We start from the raw sequence: 18,718 nt of genomic DNA, 5'->3' as shown, positions 1-18,718 counted from the left end.
AGTCACCCAGTCGGCCTGCTTTCCCGGCTGCTTGAGATCTGCCAGAGGGAAACTAACGGCGGCTAAGCTACCTTGGTCCGCACCGACTACAGGGGCCTGGCTAGCTGTAGAATTTTCCACGGTGCGGAACCGAGTCTCCAATTTGCCCAGCCTGGCCTCCAAAGCTACGAATAAGCTACACTTATTACAAGTACCATTACTGCTAAAGGAGGCCGAGGAATAACTAAACATTTCACACCCAGAGCAGAAAAGTGCGGGAGAGACAGGAGAAGCTGCCATGCTAAACCGGCTAAGAGCTAGTAGCTGCGCTAAGCTAGCGGATTCCTAAAAACACACAAAGTGAATAACGTGTAAATAATTTAGAGGTGATTCAGCAGAGGGAGTGCTTTAGTTAAGGCACGTGAAGATTACACTGTGAAACAAATCGTTATCTCGTTAACTAGATTAATCTAACTGCGCAGATTAAACAGCTAACAGATACAGAAAAACACCGCTGTGCTCCGGAACAGGAAGTGATACAATACCGTAGTGAGAGCCAACCACCAGTAGAGGCAAGCAAGAGAAAACCCGACGCTCACTGAGTTTCTACTTCATGTTTGACCTCTTAATGGAACCAAAGTTCATTTGACACTGTGATGTTCCTGTATTGCATGTTGGAGTGAAGACTGAAGTGATGGTTCTTGGTCCAGTGAGACATCAGCATCAGTTTGACCAGTTAACGCTTAAGCCTGGTTCACGTGGTAGGATTTTAAAATTATCTGTAGGTTTCCAAAACCTGAGACCACACACGTGGAGATAAAAAAAAAAAAAATAGATCCAACAGGTTTAGTGGTACAGTGTGTGGTGTTCAGTCACACGGTGAAAACAACACACCACACACGAACAGATAAGAAATCTCACAAAATCTCTTGAGATTAAACGTGACTTCAGAGTAAACAAACAAAGATACTTTGTGGACTATTTACAACAGAGGAAAAAACTATAGAAAAAGAAAAGGCGTTCTTTAAAGGAGTGGAGACAGCGTGACCACTGGACTTTCTGGTAAGTCAGAACAGCTGTTTTGATTTTAGATTTCGCTCCGTGTGTCCGTCACCTCGCTTTCTGATTGGCTGCACGTCACATTCAGCAGGCTGCGTGCTCGTTTTGGTCGGAGGACAAAACACGCGCTGCGATATCGGGCCAAGAAAATACATGTTGAATATCCCCGATTTGCGATCGGAGCGCTCCTGACGTCCTTCCGAGCAGATCAGAGTCCTCTTAGCACACCACACACGACAGGAATATCTGATAAGATTATCTTTAGTGTCATCACGATTGTCGGGGCGTGCTTAAGATTGTCGGAAGTGGAAGATCGAGTCCGATATCGGCCTAATTATCCTGCCGTGTGAACCCGGCCTTAGTGTGTGTGTGTGTGTGTGTGTGTGTGTGTGAGAGGCCGTAAATGCTGTGAGCTCAGCAGCAGCACACAGTCACAAAAGTGAGGTGCTCGGTGGCTGACAGTTTGTGACATCACAACTTTACACATGCGTTTATTGACAAATACCAAACACAAGGAGACAATTGGGGACCTGTTAAGAATCAGCAGCTATAGTTTCTCCATCAAGAAAAAACATTAATAATAGTAACAAAACATATTTGAATGTGCACGTCCAAATGTGCCCGCGCTGGTTTAATTCAGAACAGTTACACAAACTATTCACACAGCAAGCAGCAATCCATTGTGCGCCATGCCAGCCTCCAGCCTGATGGGCATTTGCACGTCACATATAATTTGAACGTTGATGAAATGAAAATGATTTCTATTAACAAAAACAAATTCATCATGTGATGGTGCCTTTATAGCAATATGTGTGCAGTCAATCGCTCCGGTTACATTCGGGAAACCAACTCTCACTGCAAATTGCACTTTAATGTTGGAATGTGATGTGTCTGGATGACATTAGGATAATTGTGTTCCACACAGCTGGCCTGGCTCAGCTCAAGGTCAACTGACACACTCCTGACTGATTGGCCGGCTAAAATGGTAAATGGACTGCATTTATATCACGCTTTTCCATCCTCATCAGACGCTCAAAGCGCTTTACAACAATAATGCCTCACATTCACCCCGATGTCAGGCTGCTGCTATACAAGGCACCCACTACACACTGGGAGCAACTAGGGGATTAAGGACCTTGCCCAAAGACCCTTAGTGATTTTCTTGTCAGGCTGGGATTTGAACTGAGGATCCTCTGGTCTCAAACCCAACACTTAACCACTAGACCATCATCTCCCCTCTGCTCCTGCTGCAATGTCTGCGTTGCCAGGAAGCCCAGTGTGGTCAGCATCTGTGTGGGCACAGACAACCCCTGGCTCCTCATCGTATTGTACTCTGGGGCAACTGCACTTCTGTGAGCAACTCCACTAACAGTGGTCTTGGTAATTGAAATCAGTTTGAGACAATTATTGTCATTTGCTAGTAAATGCAATACACGCTCACGACGGATTGCACCATTTGCAAGGTCCTCTAACAACACTAACGTAGCCACTGTTAGCACCATTTTACGCATCACTTTGCGCATGTGTTTATATCGACCCATATAATTACAGACGTGTGTGTGTGTGTGTTAGTTGTTCATCAGTGTGTCTCTGATGTGCTCATCACTCTGATGACTTCAGGTTTTCACATTAGTAAAGGTTCCCAGCATCACCTCTACGTGTCAGCAGAGGAACAATATCTGTAGAAACGTGCGTTTGCCAGCCATGAACTTGGCATGATCCACCGCACATTTCCACCCTCACGTCACCTATGATCCATCTGAACATTAACGTGGAGACGGACGTACGCCACATTTTTGTGTGTATGCAGTCTTTGTACATGAGGCCCCTGGCTTTTTTTTTTTGTTTTGTTTTTTTTTAGTCACACTTCAGATGAGCTCTGTGGTCCGAGGGCATTTTTTGGGCAGCTCACTCGCCTGGCATAAATGTTTTATTATTGCTGTTAACAGCTCTCCCTGCATCCCACAATCAAGTTTTATGTCTCTTTTTTTCAGGACAACCTGTGCTTTCAGAATATATATGTTTTTGTTGTGTTTTATAAGTGTAATAAAGGTTTACAATCAAAAATAGGGAAGGAAAAAATAAAGCGAAAAATAATTTTCCACACATTTATTCAAAACACACAGGAAACTATAATAAACTGTTTTGACACTTTAGAAAGATAATTTGAGGACTTGTGTGAAAGACTGTACAACAAAAAGGTTCAAATAAACAAATGCACGTTTTGAACAATATATACAAAATGGTCCATGCGTTTTGTTGTCCACTGATATGGTAAACCGTGCTTTACGCAAAGAAAGCAACAGAGTTATCCAGTAACATTCACATGCAAACTAGTGGAGCAATCCTGATAGTTACATACTCTTTGTTTGAGCACGTGAGATTGTCATCAGAGGCTCTCTGTCTGCTCCTGCTTTCACTGATCGTTGTGCGTAATGGCGCAGGGCGCACTGACTATGTACTAATAGTATGTACTCATTGGAGCACCCAGGGGGCTATTCAGACGGGCCAACTAGTAACATAGCACTCCTGAAAACGATCTTTGGTTTTTCACGTGAGGTAAATCTGCCCTACGATTGGATTTTGGAAAACCATGTGATAGTGAACCAATTCCGATTGGACACTCACATTGTGCACGTCATCACACAGCTTCTATGAGGAGTACAAAGATGGCCGATGGCTGGCTCGAACGTCCGCAGAGTTAACTTTTCAGCAAAAAAAGTAAGTTTCTATCTCATATCATTCAAAAGTTAATTATAATTTAGTAAAGCTTGGTTTTAGCCGTTGTATACGACGGCGTCGGCCGCAGGGGGTTAATGTTCTTTAGGTCAGCAGTGGGTTTATTTTTTTTGTCTTCACTTCTGGCACTGATCCCGAATCGGCAGCTATCGAACAGCACCACAGCTTGTGTTCTACTGCATGAGGTTTTGTGGAGATGCTGTTAAAACATGTCAGACTAAAAGAATGTTAATTTTTCAGGATGAGCTGTAACTTGTGACAGATCTGCAGTAGTTTCATGATACTCTGAAATCTGCTGTGATGGGGTTTTTTTTCTGTCTTCTTTCCAGGAAGTAATCGGTACAGGATCCTGCCACTCCACTCCCAGATTCCCAGAGAGGAGCAGAGAAGAGTTTTTGAACCCGTTCCTGAAAACATTATCAAGGTCAGTGATGCTGGAACAAAATAAATAAGATTATCTGCAAAGTGGAGCCACAACCCCCATCTGGAGATGCTCATCTCAGGATGGGATCTGAGGTGTGGCACTGTGGATCTGGGTTGGACCTTCTCTGGACCCGTTGTTGATATGCAGTGTGAGCGTATTCCACACAGCTGGATTTCCATGTTTAGAGGAAATCTGGAGTTTTTGTGTGTGTGTCTTTTGTTGTAAAACTTATAAAATGTAAAACAGCTGTTGACTTGATGTGAGTTTATTTGTTTGACGTCCGGCTGATGTTTACATCTGTCCCTGCGGTGCCACGCCCCGACAGTCGCCCACACGTTGCGCCCCCTTCTGTGCTCATTGTGTTAAGTTGGTGTGTGAATTCATTGTCCTCAGCGTGTTCGTTGATGTTTCAGGTGATTTTGTCCACAAACATCGCAGAGACGAGCATCACCATCAATGACGTCGTCTATGTCATCGACTCCTGCAAGTACGTGGAAATGGTCCTTTTCTTGCATGCGTCATGTGACTGAACACTTGTTGCTGTTGTGGGATCTGTTCTGATCACACTGCGTGTGTTTATTGTCCTGGCAGGCAGAAGGTGAAGCTTTTCACCTCCCACAACAACATGACCAACTACGCCACTGTCTGGGCCTCCAAGACCAACCTGGAGCAGAGGAAAGGGCGAGCGGGTCGGGTGCGACCTGGGTTCTGTTTCCACCTCTGCAGTCGTGCCAGATTCGACAGGTACGATGTCACAGCTGCTTGGACTCCGTTGGAAATCCCCGAAAATATACTGAAAATACACATAATACATTAATGAAGTGTATATCAACCAGTCAACATTTATTTATAAAGCACCTTACAGCACTGACTGGTGTCCAAAGTGCTTAACATTAAAAACACAAATTCACAAAAATAAAACACATAGAATAAAATTTTAAAACAACACAAAAAAGAACATAAAAATAACAGAACATGTCACCTCCCCACTAAGTGTTAAAAGCCAGTTTAACTAAATAAGTCTTTAACTTAGATTTAAAACGTGCTCAGTCAGGAATAGTACGTAACTCCAGAGGTAGCTCATTCCACAGTCTGGGGCCAGCTACCGCGAAAGCATGATCACCCCAGCGTTTATATCTTGACCTTGGAACATCTAAGTAAAGCTGGCCAGACGCCCTTAATGTCCTACTGTAGGTGCGCAAAGTTAAAATTTCAGACAAGTAGGGAGGTGCAAGGCCATAAATAGCTTTAAAAACAAACATTAAAATTTTAAAATCAATTCTAAAACGAACTGGAAGCCAGTGGAGTGAGTACAGGATGTTGGGTATTTTCTCCTCCAAACATTCTTAAAACCTTTGATAAGACAGAGTCAAGAAACACCAGTGAGACAGAAAGTCAAATTAATCACGCGCGGAGTGCGGCCAGGCTGTACACCAAGGCTACACTAAAGTCTGGCCTGTTCTCCCGCTCTTTTTATTAGAGAAGCCCTCATTACATCATGAAACTTGTCCTAAGGGGGGGGGGGGGGACAACGCGAGACAAGTTTCTTCCCGTAACATAAACACATACGTCAATAAGTGCAGCTGTAAGGAAAAACAGTTTCTTTCTTTTACTCTTATCGTCGAAGGTCAGCACATCCCGTTCGTCTGTTGCAGTTATCAGCTGTTGTGCATCTGCCTGGAGTGTCCTGGTCTTCACCCTAAGCATCACATCACAACAGTCAAATCAACCTTCAGTTCTCTTACTCCCAGTTTAGCCTGACCCCGTCATGCTTCACTCCCAGTCGTTAGTGGCTACGAAAACAAGTTGTATAATAATAATAATAAGTACATCCAGCTCTTCATTCCCAGTTCAGATTGACCCCAGCATGCTAAAACAAGGTTGAATAACACATACATTCTCGGGGTTAGGTGCAAACAGCACAACACTGTTTTCATAAGAAAGAAGATGAAGGTACAAATGTTTAACAGTGATAACATACATATATATATATATATATAAAATCCTTAACACAGGACAGGCGTAATATGCTCACATCTAAAAGTGTTTGTTAAAAGACGAGCGGCAGCATTCTGCACCAACTGGAGACGTGCAAGAGACGACTGATTAATGCCAGAATAAAGTGCATTACAATAATCAAGTCTAGATCTGATGAAATGGATGAATGGCGTCTCAAGATCACGTCTGCTGAGAAAGTGCTTTATTTTAGCCTAAAGGCGAAGTTGGAAAAAAACTAGCTTTGACAACAGAATTTATCTGTTGATCGAACCTCAAACAGCTGTCAAATATCACTCCCAAATTCTTGACAGCTGGTTTTACATAGTTAGCCAAAGCACCAAAATATATAAAATCTCCCAAATAGTAGTTGTAAATAGCTGTTAGTTTCTTTAAAGTATTGATGAAATACTTGTATGAGCTGATAAAATCCTTTTTTATAATCAATAATTTGGGTGTAATCTGTTGAATTATTTGTCTTTTCTTTAACTATTGTGAAAGTACTGAGAAACATGTTCCAGGGTGTTTGTAAATTAGTGCTCTTACGGTCTTTAGCGCCTCCATGACGACAGCATTTATGTGCTCAAAAATACACGCTGCTAACATCAGCCTGCTAGCATTGAGTTAGCATGAAAACCTGCTCACTTGAAACAGTAGTGCCATCACGGAACCCGTGATGGAACCCGTCCTGCCAGTGGGCGGCTGTTTGATTTCCGTTTCTCGTCCTTGCTGTGTCGCTGCAGGTTGGAGACTCACATGACTCCAGAGATCTTCAGGACTCCGCTCCATGAAGTTGCTCTGAGCATCAAACTGCTGAGGCTGGGCGGCATCGGTCACTTTTTGTCCAAGGCCATCGAGCCGCCACCGCTGGATGCCGTCATCGAGGCTGAGCACACGTTGAGAGGTGCGAGGCGCACAAACCTGCATGTGTCTGTATTTAGTGAGCCTGCCATCGACACCAGCCAGGTTTAAAATGCAGAGTTGCACAAAGGTTGAGAGATATTTTCACAATGTCGACAAAACGCAACACTGAAATGACGGCATTTCCTTTAACTGATGTAACGTGGCCGCTGGGTTTGGCCTCTTGCGAAAGCTGGAATTCTAATAGCTCGTTGTTTTTGTGTTTACTTTCTTTTTCCCCCAAATTCAGTATTGCTTTAATTCTCAACAAGCTCTTTTCTTCTATCCTCATGGGAAAAGTGTTTCTGTCATTTTGTGAAATCAGACATTTTCAAATCACCTGAAAAACCACATTATGAATGTGTAAATTTATTTTGGCCATGTTTGAGTTTTTCTAAATACACGTGTTTCCATTAAGTGTATTTTCAGTTTGCTACTTCAGCTTACTCAGTTTGGAGGGTAATGGAAACCCACCAAGACACATAATTAGATTTTCAGCTTTCTCTTTGTTTTGAAACAAACAAACAAAAAAAAAATATTTGTTTCAAATTGTTGCACACAATGATGGACGAAATCAATTTTTGAAAAATTGTTCTGACATGTTTGATATAGTTTGAAACCAGATTGTGATTTGTTTTGTACTGCCTGTGAAATGTTTGAAAACATTTAAATATTTCTGAAGGAAGGATACTACTGCTTCTTTTGTGTTTTAATGGGAATGTAAGACGCAGTGAAAAATAATCCCAAACTGGCCAAGAGGTGCAGTGGAAAGTGAAAACAAATAAAGGACCTAAAACAGAACCCTGAGGTACTCTGGATTTCACCAAGGATTTGAAGTGGTGTTGGAGTGCAGAACACGTTCTGATCATTTGGGTAAATTTCCCACAATTCAGGATCACAGCTGTTTCCTAAGAAGAGTTTAATTACTGCATTTTTAAATTTTTTTTATTTTTTTTTTATAGAACTTGACAGAAAAGTGGGTCCAAATGAAGGCCACAAATCCTGAAATGGTTTAGTTTGGTGGTGGATTGAAAGTGAAATCCCGCTTTTAGCAGTAAACTGGTTTCAAACGGTGGTCCATGTTGTCTTTGATACGGTGACTCACCTGCACCTGTACCTGTCTGTTGTGCTGCCCTGCAGAGCTGGACGCTCTGGACTCGAACGACGAGCTGACCCCTCTGGGAAGGATCCTGGCTCGGCTCCCCATCGAACCTCGCCTGGGAAAGATGATGATCATGGGCTGCATTTTCCAGTCAGTTCTGCACTGCAACCAGTCTGAATTGACCCCAATGTGGAAAACTGAGGCATGTTTCCATAAATATTTCTCTCTTGTCCTCTAGTGTTGGAGATGCATTGTGCACCATCTCAGCTGCGTCTTGTTTCCCAGAACCCTTCATCAGTGAGGGGAAGCGCCTCGGCTTTGTCCACAGGAACTTTGCTGGCAGTCGTTTCTCCGACCACGTGGCTCTGCTCTCCGTCTTCCAGACCTGGGATGATGTCAGGTTGTTGGTTGGGGGCGTGGCCAAAGAATACTTTTTATTTATTTATTTTTTTTTTTCCCCCATGTCCCTCCACAAACATAATTTAACATTTTATTGATCAAATTATTAAATATTTTGTGGATTAAAATCTTGTTTTTATGTTCATTCTGTATAAACAGAATTGGAGGTTGGGAAGATTCTGATGCTTTCAGGTGATATTCTTCTCTCAGGCTGTTGACAGTCCCTCTGTGATGTCACTGCAGGGTCAACGGCGAGGATGCAGAAAATAACTTCTGTGAGCACAAACGTCTCAACATGTCCACACTCAGGATGACCTGGGAGGCCAAAGTCCAGCTGAAGGAGATTTTGGTCAACTCTGGATTCCCAGAAGGTAAGACGTGTGGAATCCAGTTTGTTGTCATTTAAGACCATAGTAGAGAAGCTTGAATCTTCGACTGGACTGGGTTGCTTGACGCAAGGTCGTTTCGCTTAGCGGAACGTCCTCGCGTCAAGCAACCCAGTCCAGTCGAAGATTCAGGCTTCTCTACTATGGAAACCACCTGGACAACTGAGAGCCTACACAGTCATTTAAGACCGTTTTAACTATATATATTTTTTAGTATACTCCTGAAACTAAAATGTTTCGTTGCTCAGAAAATGTCAGCTGTTTGTGCTTTGAGCTTCCTGTTCTTTGAACTGTTTGAGATAAAATATCATTAGAAATATCCTTGAATTGTGTTAAGAGCATTTTAAGATGTGTGGCGCCGCCCTGCTGGTGTCCGCTGACCGGTGTAACCGCTGTGCAGAGACGCTGCTGACGCAGTCGTTCAGTAACGTCGGCCCGGACAACAACCTGGACGTGGTGGTTTCTCTGCTCACCTTCGGCTTGTACCCCAACGTCTGCTACCACAAGGAGAAGAGGAAGATCCTAACCACCGAGGGGCGCAATGCGCTCATCCACAAATCTTCAGTCAACTGCCCCTTCAGCAACCACGACTTGACGTACCCCTCGCCCTTCTTCGTCTTCAGCGAGAAGGTAGATGCTCTGTGACACACGCAGCACCTCTTTACCTGGAGAAGGTTTTGATTTTTAGTTTTTTTGATGCATTTATTAATGTGGAAAAACCGAGATCCTGATAAGAATCTAACTTAGTGACAAAGACGGAGACATTTCAGTCAGGTTTGAAACAAGTCGTCTGCACGTTTGTTTAAGCAGTTTTAAAATGTAACATTTAAGTTTGAGCTGCTTTTCCATAGGCACATTATGACCCTAGTAAGCCCCGCCCTCTCGGTTTGAAGCTTCCCAGCTGCATTAACCAAGTCGGGCAGCAGCGGCTTGTAGCTGGGAGGTTTCCTTCAGACGGCGTCTTGCTGCTGCTGTTCTGACGACTGTGAGGCAGGTTGTTAGTGTTTTGTGACTGCCCCATCGACTCAGTCGCTCCTTTGGCTGTTCGAGGTCATGTGATGATATACATACCGGGTTAATTTGTGCACTTCCGTGTCCCGTCTTTAAGCATACGCCAGTCAAAACAAACAGCTACGGAAACTGCTGAAAACAAAGTATGTGTTTTTGCGAGTGTTTCTGAAAGTGTTTACGTTACTCTGCGAGCTGTTGAATGGATTGTAGACTGCTGCTTACATTAAGAACAGAGCCGTGAATTAATTACAAAGTTTGCACAAGTGTGTCTCAGTGTCACTTTGACTCATTTTTAAAGGGATAACTGTTCGTTTTGGTAGTCGTGGTAACAGAGCAATCGCGCTCTCCGCTGTGAGGCGACAGGCTGAACGCGCGTGTTGACCAGTCATGAACGCAGCCTGTTAAAAACAGCTGGGCACACAGCTGATGCAGTAACTGTGAAAAGTCTGTGTGTCAGAAATACAGCTGCGTGTTCAGGCAGATGGTTGCAAGTTCAATCCCTCAGTCAGACTGAAAAGTGTAGATGGGGAAGTTTTCCACTGCTGAGGTGATCTTGAGCCAGGTCCCCTTGAGCCAGGTCCCTGATCTCTGAACTGCTCCTGGTGTGCATGAGGCACCTTGGTCATGTGTTGTAAAGAAGTACAATTAAAGCTCTGAGTTCAGGTCACAGTGAGGGTGAAGGTTTTGCTGCAGCGTCGAGTCGGACTGCACAGTTCTTTGCTTTTGTTTTTCAGATTCGAACCAGAGCGATCTCGGCTAAAGGGATGACTCTGGTCAGCCCCCTGCAGCTGCTGCTGTTCGCCTCTAAGAAGATCATGTCCGATGGAGACGTCGTGGAGCTGGACGAGTGGTGAGAGTCCACACCCAACCTGAGCTCAGAAAACAGGAAAAATAATCAGTTGATCATCAGTCAGTTGTCCAAACAGTGACGTGCATCTCATTTTTTTTCTGTCACTGTGTGACTGCTTTGTACTTTTCAAATCAAAGTATTTCTAATCATCCATAATGAATTTCTGTCCATTTCATTCTGAAACAGCTCAGCCATGTTTTTACCCGTGTGACTCTCGTGCACTGATTGTAAAACTCAGGGGGGCTGTTGAGGTGATCAGCCATGATCCCAGACCAAGACTCTGTTGATTCTGTATTCACTGTTCATGAAACAACAGACTGAGTCTGTTTTCAGCGGAATTGTTAACTGCTGACGGACTGCTAAAGGAAAGAGTGGAGATTTTCTTGAGTGGCGCCCCGTTGTGTAACTCTTTCATTTGGTTTTCTAGATTGTGAAGTAAAAAAACTGTTTAGGCAGACCCAGAATTTAAAGCTGGACGCTTCTTGTCCTGTGGTGTCACATATCGAGGGTGTGTCTTTACTTTAGAGGTGCAGTGCACAAGCAACTTTACTTCAGAGGTTGGGTGTGCTACCACTGAAGTAAACGCGCCTGATTATTTTGCACAGGATTAAAGTGACCACAGTTTTCTGTATCCAGGATTAAACTGAGGATTCCCCATGAGGTTGCCGGTGGCATCGCTGCGCTGCGAGCCGGTCTGGAGGCTCTGGTGGTGGAAGTGACCAAAGACCCAGAGTACATCAGGCAGATGGATTCTGTCAACGAGCATCTCCTCAACCTCATCCGACACATCTCCAAACCTTCCACAGCTGGAATCAACCTGATGGCCAACAACCAGCGGTACGCACAAGCACGCTGTCGGGTCTTCAAACTACACGGGCGTGTGAACGTCCCTGTTAGATAGTAAAATTAAAAATACTATACGGAGGAACAAGAAACAACTGCATTGCCAATTGACATCATGTGGTAATCGCTTGATAGTTGCGGTGTAGGTCCCCTCTGTGGAGCCAAAGCCATAATGAGAATTTAGGGTCATTTCAATGTGGTTTCCAGTCCATCTATATATTTTTTTTTTCTCTTCTCTTTTTTTCTTTTGTTCAGCCAACGAAAACTAGCTTTTTACTTAGTTTTGATTGTTGTTTTACTTAATAGGTGAACATTAAATTTTGATAACCTCAGAACAGCCCCCTCTGGTCTTGGGCACCCTTTAGGAGGGTGCCCAAGACCAGAGGTTGGGAACCAGGAGTCCAGTTCATGTATTTGCATATTTATGCAGGTGAAGTGCAACAGAACGGTTTCTGATAATTATTCAGAATGTGAGTTATTATTGGTTCCACCCCCAACCCCCACCCAACCCACTCACCTGCATGTCCTCCCTCAGCACATCCATAAACCTCCTCTTTGGCCTCCCTCTTCTCCTCCTGCCTGGTGTCTCCATCCTCAGCATCCTTCTCCCTATATACCCTGGGTCCCCCCCTCTGCACATGTCCAAACCATCTGTCTCACCTCTCTGAATTTGTCTCCAAAACGTCCCACCTGAGTTGTCACTCTATGTTCATTCCTTGTCACTTCCAAAGAGAATCTCAACATCTTCAGCTCTGTTTCCTGTCTTTTTGTTAGTGCCACCGTCTCTAATCCGTCCAACATACGAGGGTAGGCTGAAAAGTTCTAAGGCTCACTATAATGCAGTTAATGCATTACTCCTTCATGGGGAGCCTTAGAACTTTTCAGCCTACCCTCGTAGCTGGTCTCACTACTGTCTTGTAAACTTTCCTCTTCACTCTTGCTGATATTCTTCGGTCACAAATCACTCCTGCCACCTTTCTCCACCCACTCCACCCTGCCTGCACTACCTCTCCAACACACTTTATTAGTTGGACAGTTGACCTCAAGTATTTAAACTCATCTACTTTCACCACTTCTACTCCTTGTAACTGCACTATTCCACTAGGCTCCCTCCCATTCACACACATGGACTCAGTCCAACTGCTACTGACTTTCATTCCCCTTCTCTCCAGAGCATATCTCCACCTCTCCAGGCTGGACTCACCCTGCTCTCTACTCTCACTACAGATCACAGTGTCATCTGCAAACTTAGTCCATGGAGTCTACTGTCTGATGTCATCTGTCAACCTGTTCACCATTGTGGGCAAGAAAGGACTCAGATCTTCGCCTCCTTTGTAACCCTAGCTTCTACAACTTTCCCATAACGTCAAGTTGTGATTAAACTTTATGCTTTTGAAGGTGCTGATTCTGCATCCTCAAAATTCCTTCTCTTCTTCACTGGGGAGAAAATATTTTTCTCATTTGTTTTCTGTGGTCTTTGAAACCTCGTCAGTCGGATCAGGTCTGTGATCACATACTGCTTAATCCACCACACTATGGAATTGTCTTGAGTCCTGGATGGCAAGCGCTGAAAGCAAACAAGGACTTGGCCACACCTGTTGTTTTACAGTTTTTGTGTTTATCTTGTTTGGTGCTTTCAGGCTGATGGCTCTCTTCAGACCTACTTCTTCTGTTATACAGCACAGTATCATCTGCAAATCAAATCAAATCAATTTTATTTATATAGCGCCAAATCACAACAAACAGTTGCCCCAAGGCGCTTTATATTGTAAGGCAAACCCATACAATAATTACGGAAAAACCCCAACGGTCAAAACGACCCCCTGTGAGCAAGCACTTGGCAACAGTGGGAAGGAAAAACTCCCTTTTAACAGGAAGAAACCTCCAGCAGAACCAGGCTCAGGGAGGGGCAGTCGTCTGCTGGGACTGGTTGGGGCTGAGGGAGAGAACCAGGAAAAAGACATGCTGTGGAGGGGAGCAGAGATCAATCACTAATGATTAAATGCAGAGTGGTGCATACAGAGCAGATACCATGAACCAGGGGCTAACCTGCACACGTCACAGGCTGTTTCTGTTTTCTCTCTGTAGGTTTGGAGATGGTCCTCGCCCTCCAAAGATGGCTCGCTTTGACGGAGAAGGTGGAGGTAGAGGAGGCTACCGAGGTGGTGGCTACCGGGGTGGATATGGGGGAGGAGGGGGCTATAGGGGTGGTGGTGGTGGTGGAGGAGGAGGAGGATATCGAGGAGGTGGCGGCTACGGAGGAGGACGAGGTGGCGGTGGCTACAGAGGCAGTGGTGGCTGTGGAGGAGGCCGAGGGGGCGGCGGCTATGGAGGGGGTGGTAGCTATGGAGGAGGACGAGGCGGTGGCGGCTACGGAGGGGGTGGCGGCTATGGAGGAGGGCGTGGCGGTAGCTATGGTGGAGGCGGCTATGGAAGAGGAGAAGGAGGCTACAGAGGAGGTGGAGGAGGTGACAGGTACTGAGGTTGATGTGATGGTCCACATCCCTTTGTCTGATAAACTGGATCTTAAAGGTTTCATCCACTTTGATTTGCAACGAAACTGATTAAAGTTGTGTGTTGAAATGTAGCTGTTATAAAGTAACTTTGTTTATGTGGCAAAATTGCAGAGGGTTATGTTCCTGTTTAAGTATTTTGGTGGTTTTGGGGGGGGGTTAGATTTTGTTGATGATGAAGCGCGTGTCCACGATATAAAATTCATCCTGCAGTAATTGTAAACAGATTTGTTGACTTATACGTCAGAGTATATTAGATGAAGCTGTAATTTAAAAACGTTGTATGTCCGCTGCCTCGCGCTGGTGAAGTGGGTAAACGTGTCCTTAGAACCCTCAACACTCTGGACCTGCCAGTGCTGTCTTTCCTCTCCAGCAGATATCCTGAAAACTTCCATGTGAAATATTTCCAGATTTTAATGCTGATTTTATTTTTGGGGGGGGGGGGGGTTGCACTTGCTCACAACACCAAAGTTTTCCAGTGCAAGACCCTCCATGACTCCATGTAAATGTGGCGTTCATCCGGCGTAAAACATGTACCACAGTGAACATGCAGACTGATTTGATCTGCTGTGGTGACGCCAAACCAGAAAAAGGGGGTGAAGACACTAGAACACTTTCTTCTCCTTCCACGTGGACGCCTGTTTAATACCCGAGTCTGTCGCTTTCTTTCTGTTTCTGGTGTTGTTTGTGGCGCTTTCAGGCACAGCTGAAGGTCCAGTGGCCCCTCCCACATCACCTATGCGTAATCTATGACACCACAGAAGGTGTCTGTGTCTTCTTGCTCCATTTAAGCCACGTGGGACAAAGTTGGATGGGCAGGGGGTATAATTAATTTTCTATACCTGCTTATTCTGACTCAGGATGGGGGGTGGAGCCTATTCCAAGATCGATTTTATGACTTGTAAAATTAAAGAACATCAAAGGGGACTAAACATTTAAAATTTCAAAGACAGAAACTGTAGATTTTTTTTTTATCAGCTGCAGGGCTTAAAAACACAGTCTCAGAAAATGTTTTAGTCAAAAAGTCAACTTGTTTGTTTGAAAATCTATACAGTTGTGATGACGTTTAAATAAGTTTCGTCTTTGTCACGGACTGTACCTCAAACCACCAGCAGGGGGCGGAAAATGTATAACTCATACCCAGGTTAAACTTTAAATGGCATTTTATGTGTTAATGGTATTTACTAGTTTATCCATTTGATTTGATGTATGACGTCATCCAACCAACGATGAATACTTGATTTAATTCATTATGATGTGTGATTGTATAAAACAGAACTGTGTGATAATAAAGAGAAACGCAAAGCAGTTGTGTCCACTGTGGTTTGTGAAGGTCCACCTAAACAGCTGTTTGGATCCAAAGCCGCGTGAACTCTGAACCCGCACATGGGTCTCAGCTGCTCTGGTTTTTGATTTCTGTCTAAATGCGACCGGCGGAGTCTAAACCAGCACTGGTATGGTTTCTGAGTTGGTCATTCAGCCCGCCTGGAACCAGCTCGGACCATCATTGAATCAGCATTCTTGGAGGCACATTTTGGACAAACCGTAAAGTTTTAAAGTGTAATTTTCATGAAATCTTTGTAAATTATTATTAATTTGCCTGTTCATGTTAGTATTTTTTTAATTGTATTTCTTAAAACAACTCTTAAATTTACTGGTGGCCTGGATTACCAGCTATCTCACAGGCTGCACACAGTATGTGAGACTTATATATATATATATATATATATATATATATATATATATATATATATATATATATATATATATATATATATATATATATATATATATATATATATATATATATATGATTAATTCAGGTTTTGAGTATATTTCTTATTGTTACATGGGAAACAAGGTACCAGTAGATTCTCACAAATCCAACAAGACCAAGCATTCATGATATGCACACTCTTAAGGCTATGAAACTGGGCTATTAGTAAAAAAAAAAAGTAGAAAAGGGGGTGTTCACAATAATAGTAGTGTGACATTCAGTCACTGAGTTCGTCAGTTTTGTGTAACAAACAGGTGTGAATCAGGTGTCCCCTATTTAAGGATGAAGCCAGCACCTGTTGAACATGCTTTTCTCTTTGAAAGCCTGAGGAAAATGGGACGTTCAAGACATTGTTCAGAAGAACAGCGTAATTTGATTAAAAAGTTGATTGGAGAGGGGAAAACTTATACGCAGGTGCAAAAAATTATAGGCTGTTCATCTACAATGATCTCCAGTGCTTTAAAATGGACCAAAAAACCAGAGACGCATGGAAGAAAATGGAAAATAACCATCAAAATGGATAGAAGAATAACCAGAATGTCAAAGGCTCACCCATTGATCAGCTCCAGGATGATCAAAGACAGTCTGGAGTTACCTGTAAGTGCTGTGACAGAAGACGCCTGTGTGAAGCTAATTTATTTGCACGAATCCCCCGCAAAGTCCCTCTGTTAAATAAAAGACGTGCAGAAGAGGTTACAATTTGCCAAAGAACACATCAACTGGCCTAAAGAGAAATGGAGGAATATTTTGTGGACTGATGAGAGTAAAATTGTTCTTTTTGGGTCCAAGGGCCGCAGACAGTTTGTGAGACGACCCCCAAACTCTGAATTCAAGCCACAGTTCACAGTGAAGACAGTGAAGCATGGTGGTGCAAGCATCATGATATGGGCATGTTTCTCCTACTATGGTGTTGGGCCTATATATCACATACCAGGTATCATGGATCAGTTTGGATATGTCAAAATACTTGAAGAGGTCATGTTGCCTGATGCTGAAGAGGACATGCCCTTGAAATGGGTTTTCAACAAGACAATGACCCCAAGCACACTAGTAAACCAGCAAAATCTTGGTTCCAAACCAACAAAATTAATGCCTCGCAGATGTGAAGAAATCATGAAAAACTGTGGTTATACAACTAAATACTAGTATAGTGATTCACAGGATTGATAAAAAAGCAGTTTGAACATAATAGTTTTGAGTTTGTAGTGTCAACAGCAGATGCTACTATTATTGTGAACACCCCCTTTTCTACTTTTTTTTTTACTAATAGCCCAATTTCATAGCCTTAAGAGTGTGCATATCATGAATGCTTGGTCTTGTTGGATTTGTGAGAATCTACTGAATCTACTGGTACCTTGTTTCCCATGTAACAATAAGAAATATACTCAAAACCTGGATTAATCTTTTTAGTCACATAGCACTATTATTCTGAACACTACTGTGTGTATATATATATATGTATATATATATATATATATATATATATACACACACACACACACACACTGTCTATAAACAATTGTACGTTCATTAATATGCACTGTCCCTGTCAAATAAACCAATAAAATGAAAATGAAATGGTTTCCAGTGTCATCTTCGGTGCTGCAGTGTGCTGGGCAGCAGGCTGAAGGTTGAGAGGCTGAACAAGCTCATCAGGAGGATTGGCTCTGTCCTGGGGTTTGAGCTGGAGTCTGATGAAGGTGTCAGATGGAGGATGCTGAGGAAGCTGCTCAGCACTCTGGCATCCTGTCAAAGCACCTTCAACCCAAGACAGACCACTGAGGAACCAGCACAGAACACCACAGGTCGTACTTTCTACCTGTGGCAATCAGATTGTATAGCTCCTCCCCCTTCTGCAGGATGACTACATGATGAACAGTTATCCAGAGTAAATTTGTCGTACTTATTGTGGAAAAAAAAACCTGTTTACTGTTGTACTTTGGCGAAATCATTTCATCTTATTTTTTTCATGTGGGTCCCTGAAGTTGTCACGTGGTCTTGTAGTACTGCGATTTATTTTTATTTATTTCTAAAATCGGTTCAAAGGTCACTGAGACCACGTGTCGGTTCGGTTCAGTCCAGGAGTCTCCTTCGTGACCAGTAGGGGGCGCTGTTTTACCAAACTTTACAAGGAAAGTAAAAGAAGCTTCTCTATCAAAGTCCTCGCACCAGAGCAGGTTTATGAGAGAAAACTACTTCAATTTTCTCAGTCAGTTTGCAGTGAGAGTTCCATGTTTATTGTTTATTTTATGAACTTATTTTATTACAAAGTGGTCATTTGAGTTTCTATCACAGCGTCACGCACACAAATTGTATATATATATATATATATATATATATATATTGATTGTATTTTATTGATTATGAATTGGTGTAAATGATAAAATCCGTGGCGGTACCGCCGGACTGTTTTCTGCGCATGCGCGCTGGCTGGGTGTAGTCAGGAGCGCGTATTTTTTTTCCCCCCTTTGGGTTTTTTTTTTTTCTTCTTCTTGATGGCGGTGGACACAAAGAGCTGAGGCAGAACTCGGAACCAGGACAACCCGGAGGACGAGCTCTGGTCCCGTCTGCAAACACAGGAAACCCGCCCGGAGCTCCGGACCGAACTTTCCGCATGTTCTCAGGCGTTCGCGCAGGAATCTGTCGGTAACCGCAAAGTTACCGCAAACTTCGGACGAGCTGCTGCGGGAGAGTCGAACCGCGACCGCGAAGACTTTTGTCCCAGAAGGACCTCGAGGACT

The 18,718-nt window shown here is 43.5% G+C and overlaps 1 protein-coding gene across 1 annotated transcript in view; it reads left to right on the top strand.

Moving 5' to 3' along the window:
• dhx9 (DEAH (Asp-Glu-Ala-His) box helicase 9) overlaps positions 1-15,508 on the top strand; it is a 33,441-nt gene extending 17,933 nt beyond the window's left edge. Inside the window, exons 18-28 of the mRNA XM_034183470.1 lie at positions 4,107-4,201; positions 4,615-4,688; positions 4,793-4,945; positions 6,940-7,100; positions 8,237-8,348; positions 8,437-8,598; positions 8,841-8,968; positions 9,384-9,613; positions 10,729-10,844; positions 11,481-11,681; positions 13,776-15,508. Of these exons, the coding sequence (XP_034039361.1) occupies positions 4,107-4,201; positions 4,615-4,688; positions 4,793-4,945; positions 6,940-7,100; positions 8,237-8,348; positions 8,437-8,598; positions 8,841-8,968; positions 9,384-9,613; positions 10,729-10,844; positions 11,481-11,681; positions 13,776-14,169 (1,826 nt within the window). The 3' untranslated portion in view covers positions 14,170-15,508. The remainder of the gene's footprint in view (positions 1-4,106; positions 4,202-4,614; positions 4,689-4,792; positions 4,946-6,939; positions 7,101-8,236; positions 8,349-8,436; positions 8,599-8,840; positions 8,969-9,383; positions 9,614-10,728; positions 10,845-11,480; positions 11,682-13,775) is intronic.
• The last annotated feature ends 3,210 nt before the right edge of the window (positions 15,509-18,718 follow it).

This window comes from Thalassophryne amazonica, chromosome 12, assembly GCF_902500255.1.
Source record: "Thalassophryne amazonica chromosome 12, fThaAma1.1, whole genome shotgun sequence".
Taxonomy (NCBI): domain Eukaryota; kingdom Metazoa; phylum Chordata; class Actinopteri; order Batrachoidiformes; family Batrachoididae; genus Thalassophryne; species Thalassophryne amazonica.
The sequence above is the reverse complement of the archived record's forward strand: the minus strand, read 5'-3'. Positions and strand labels throughout refer to the sequence as shown.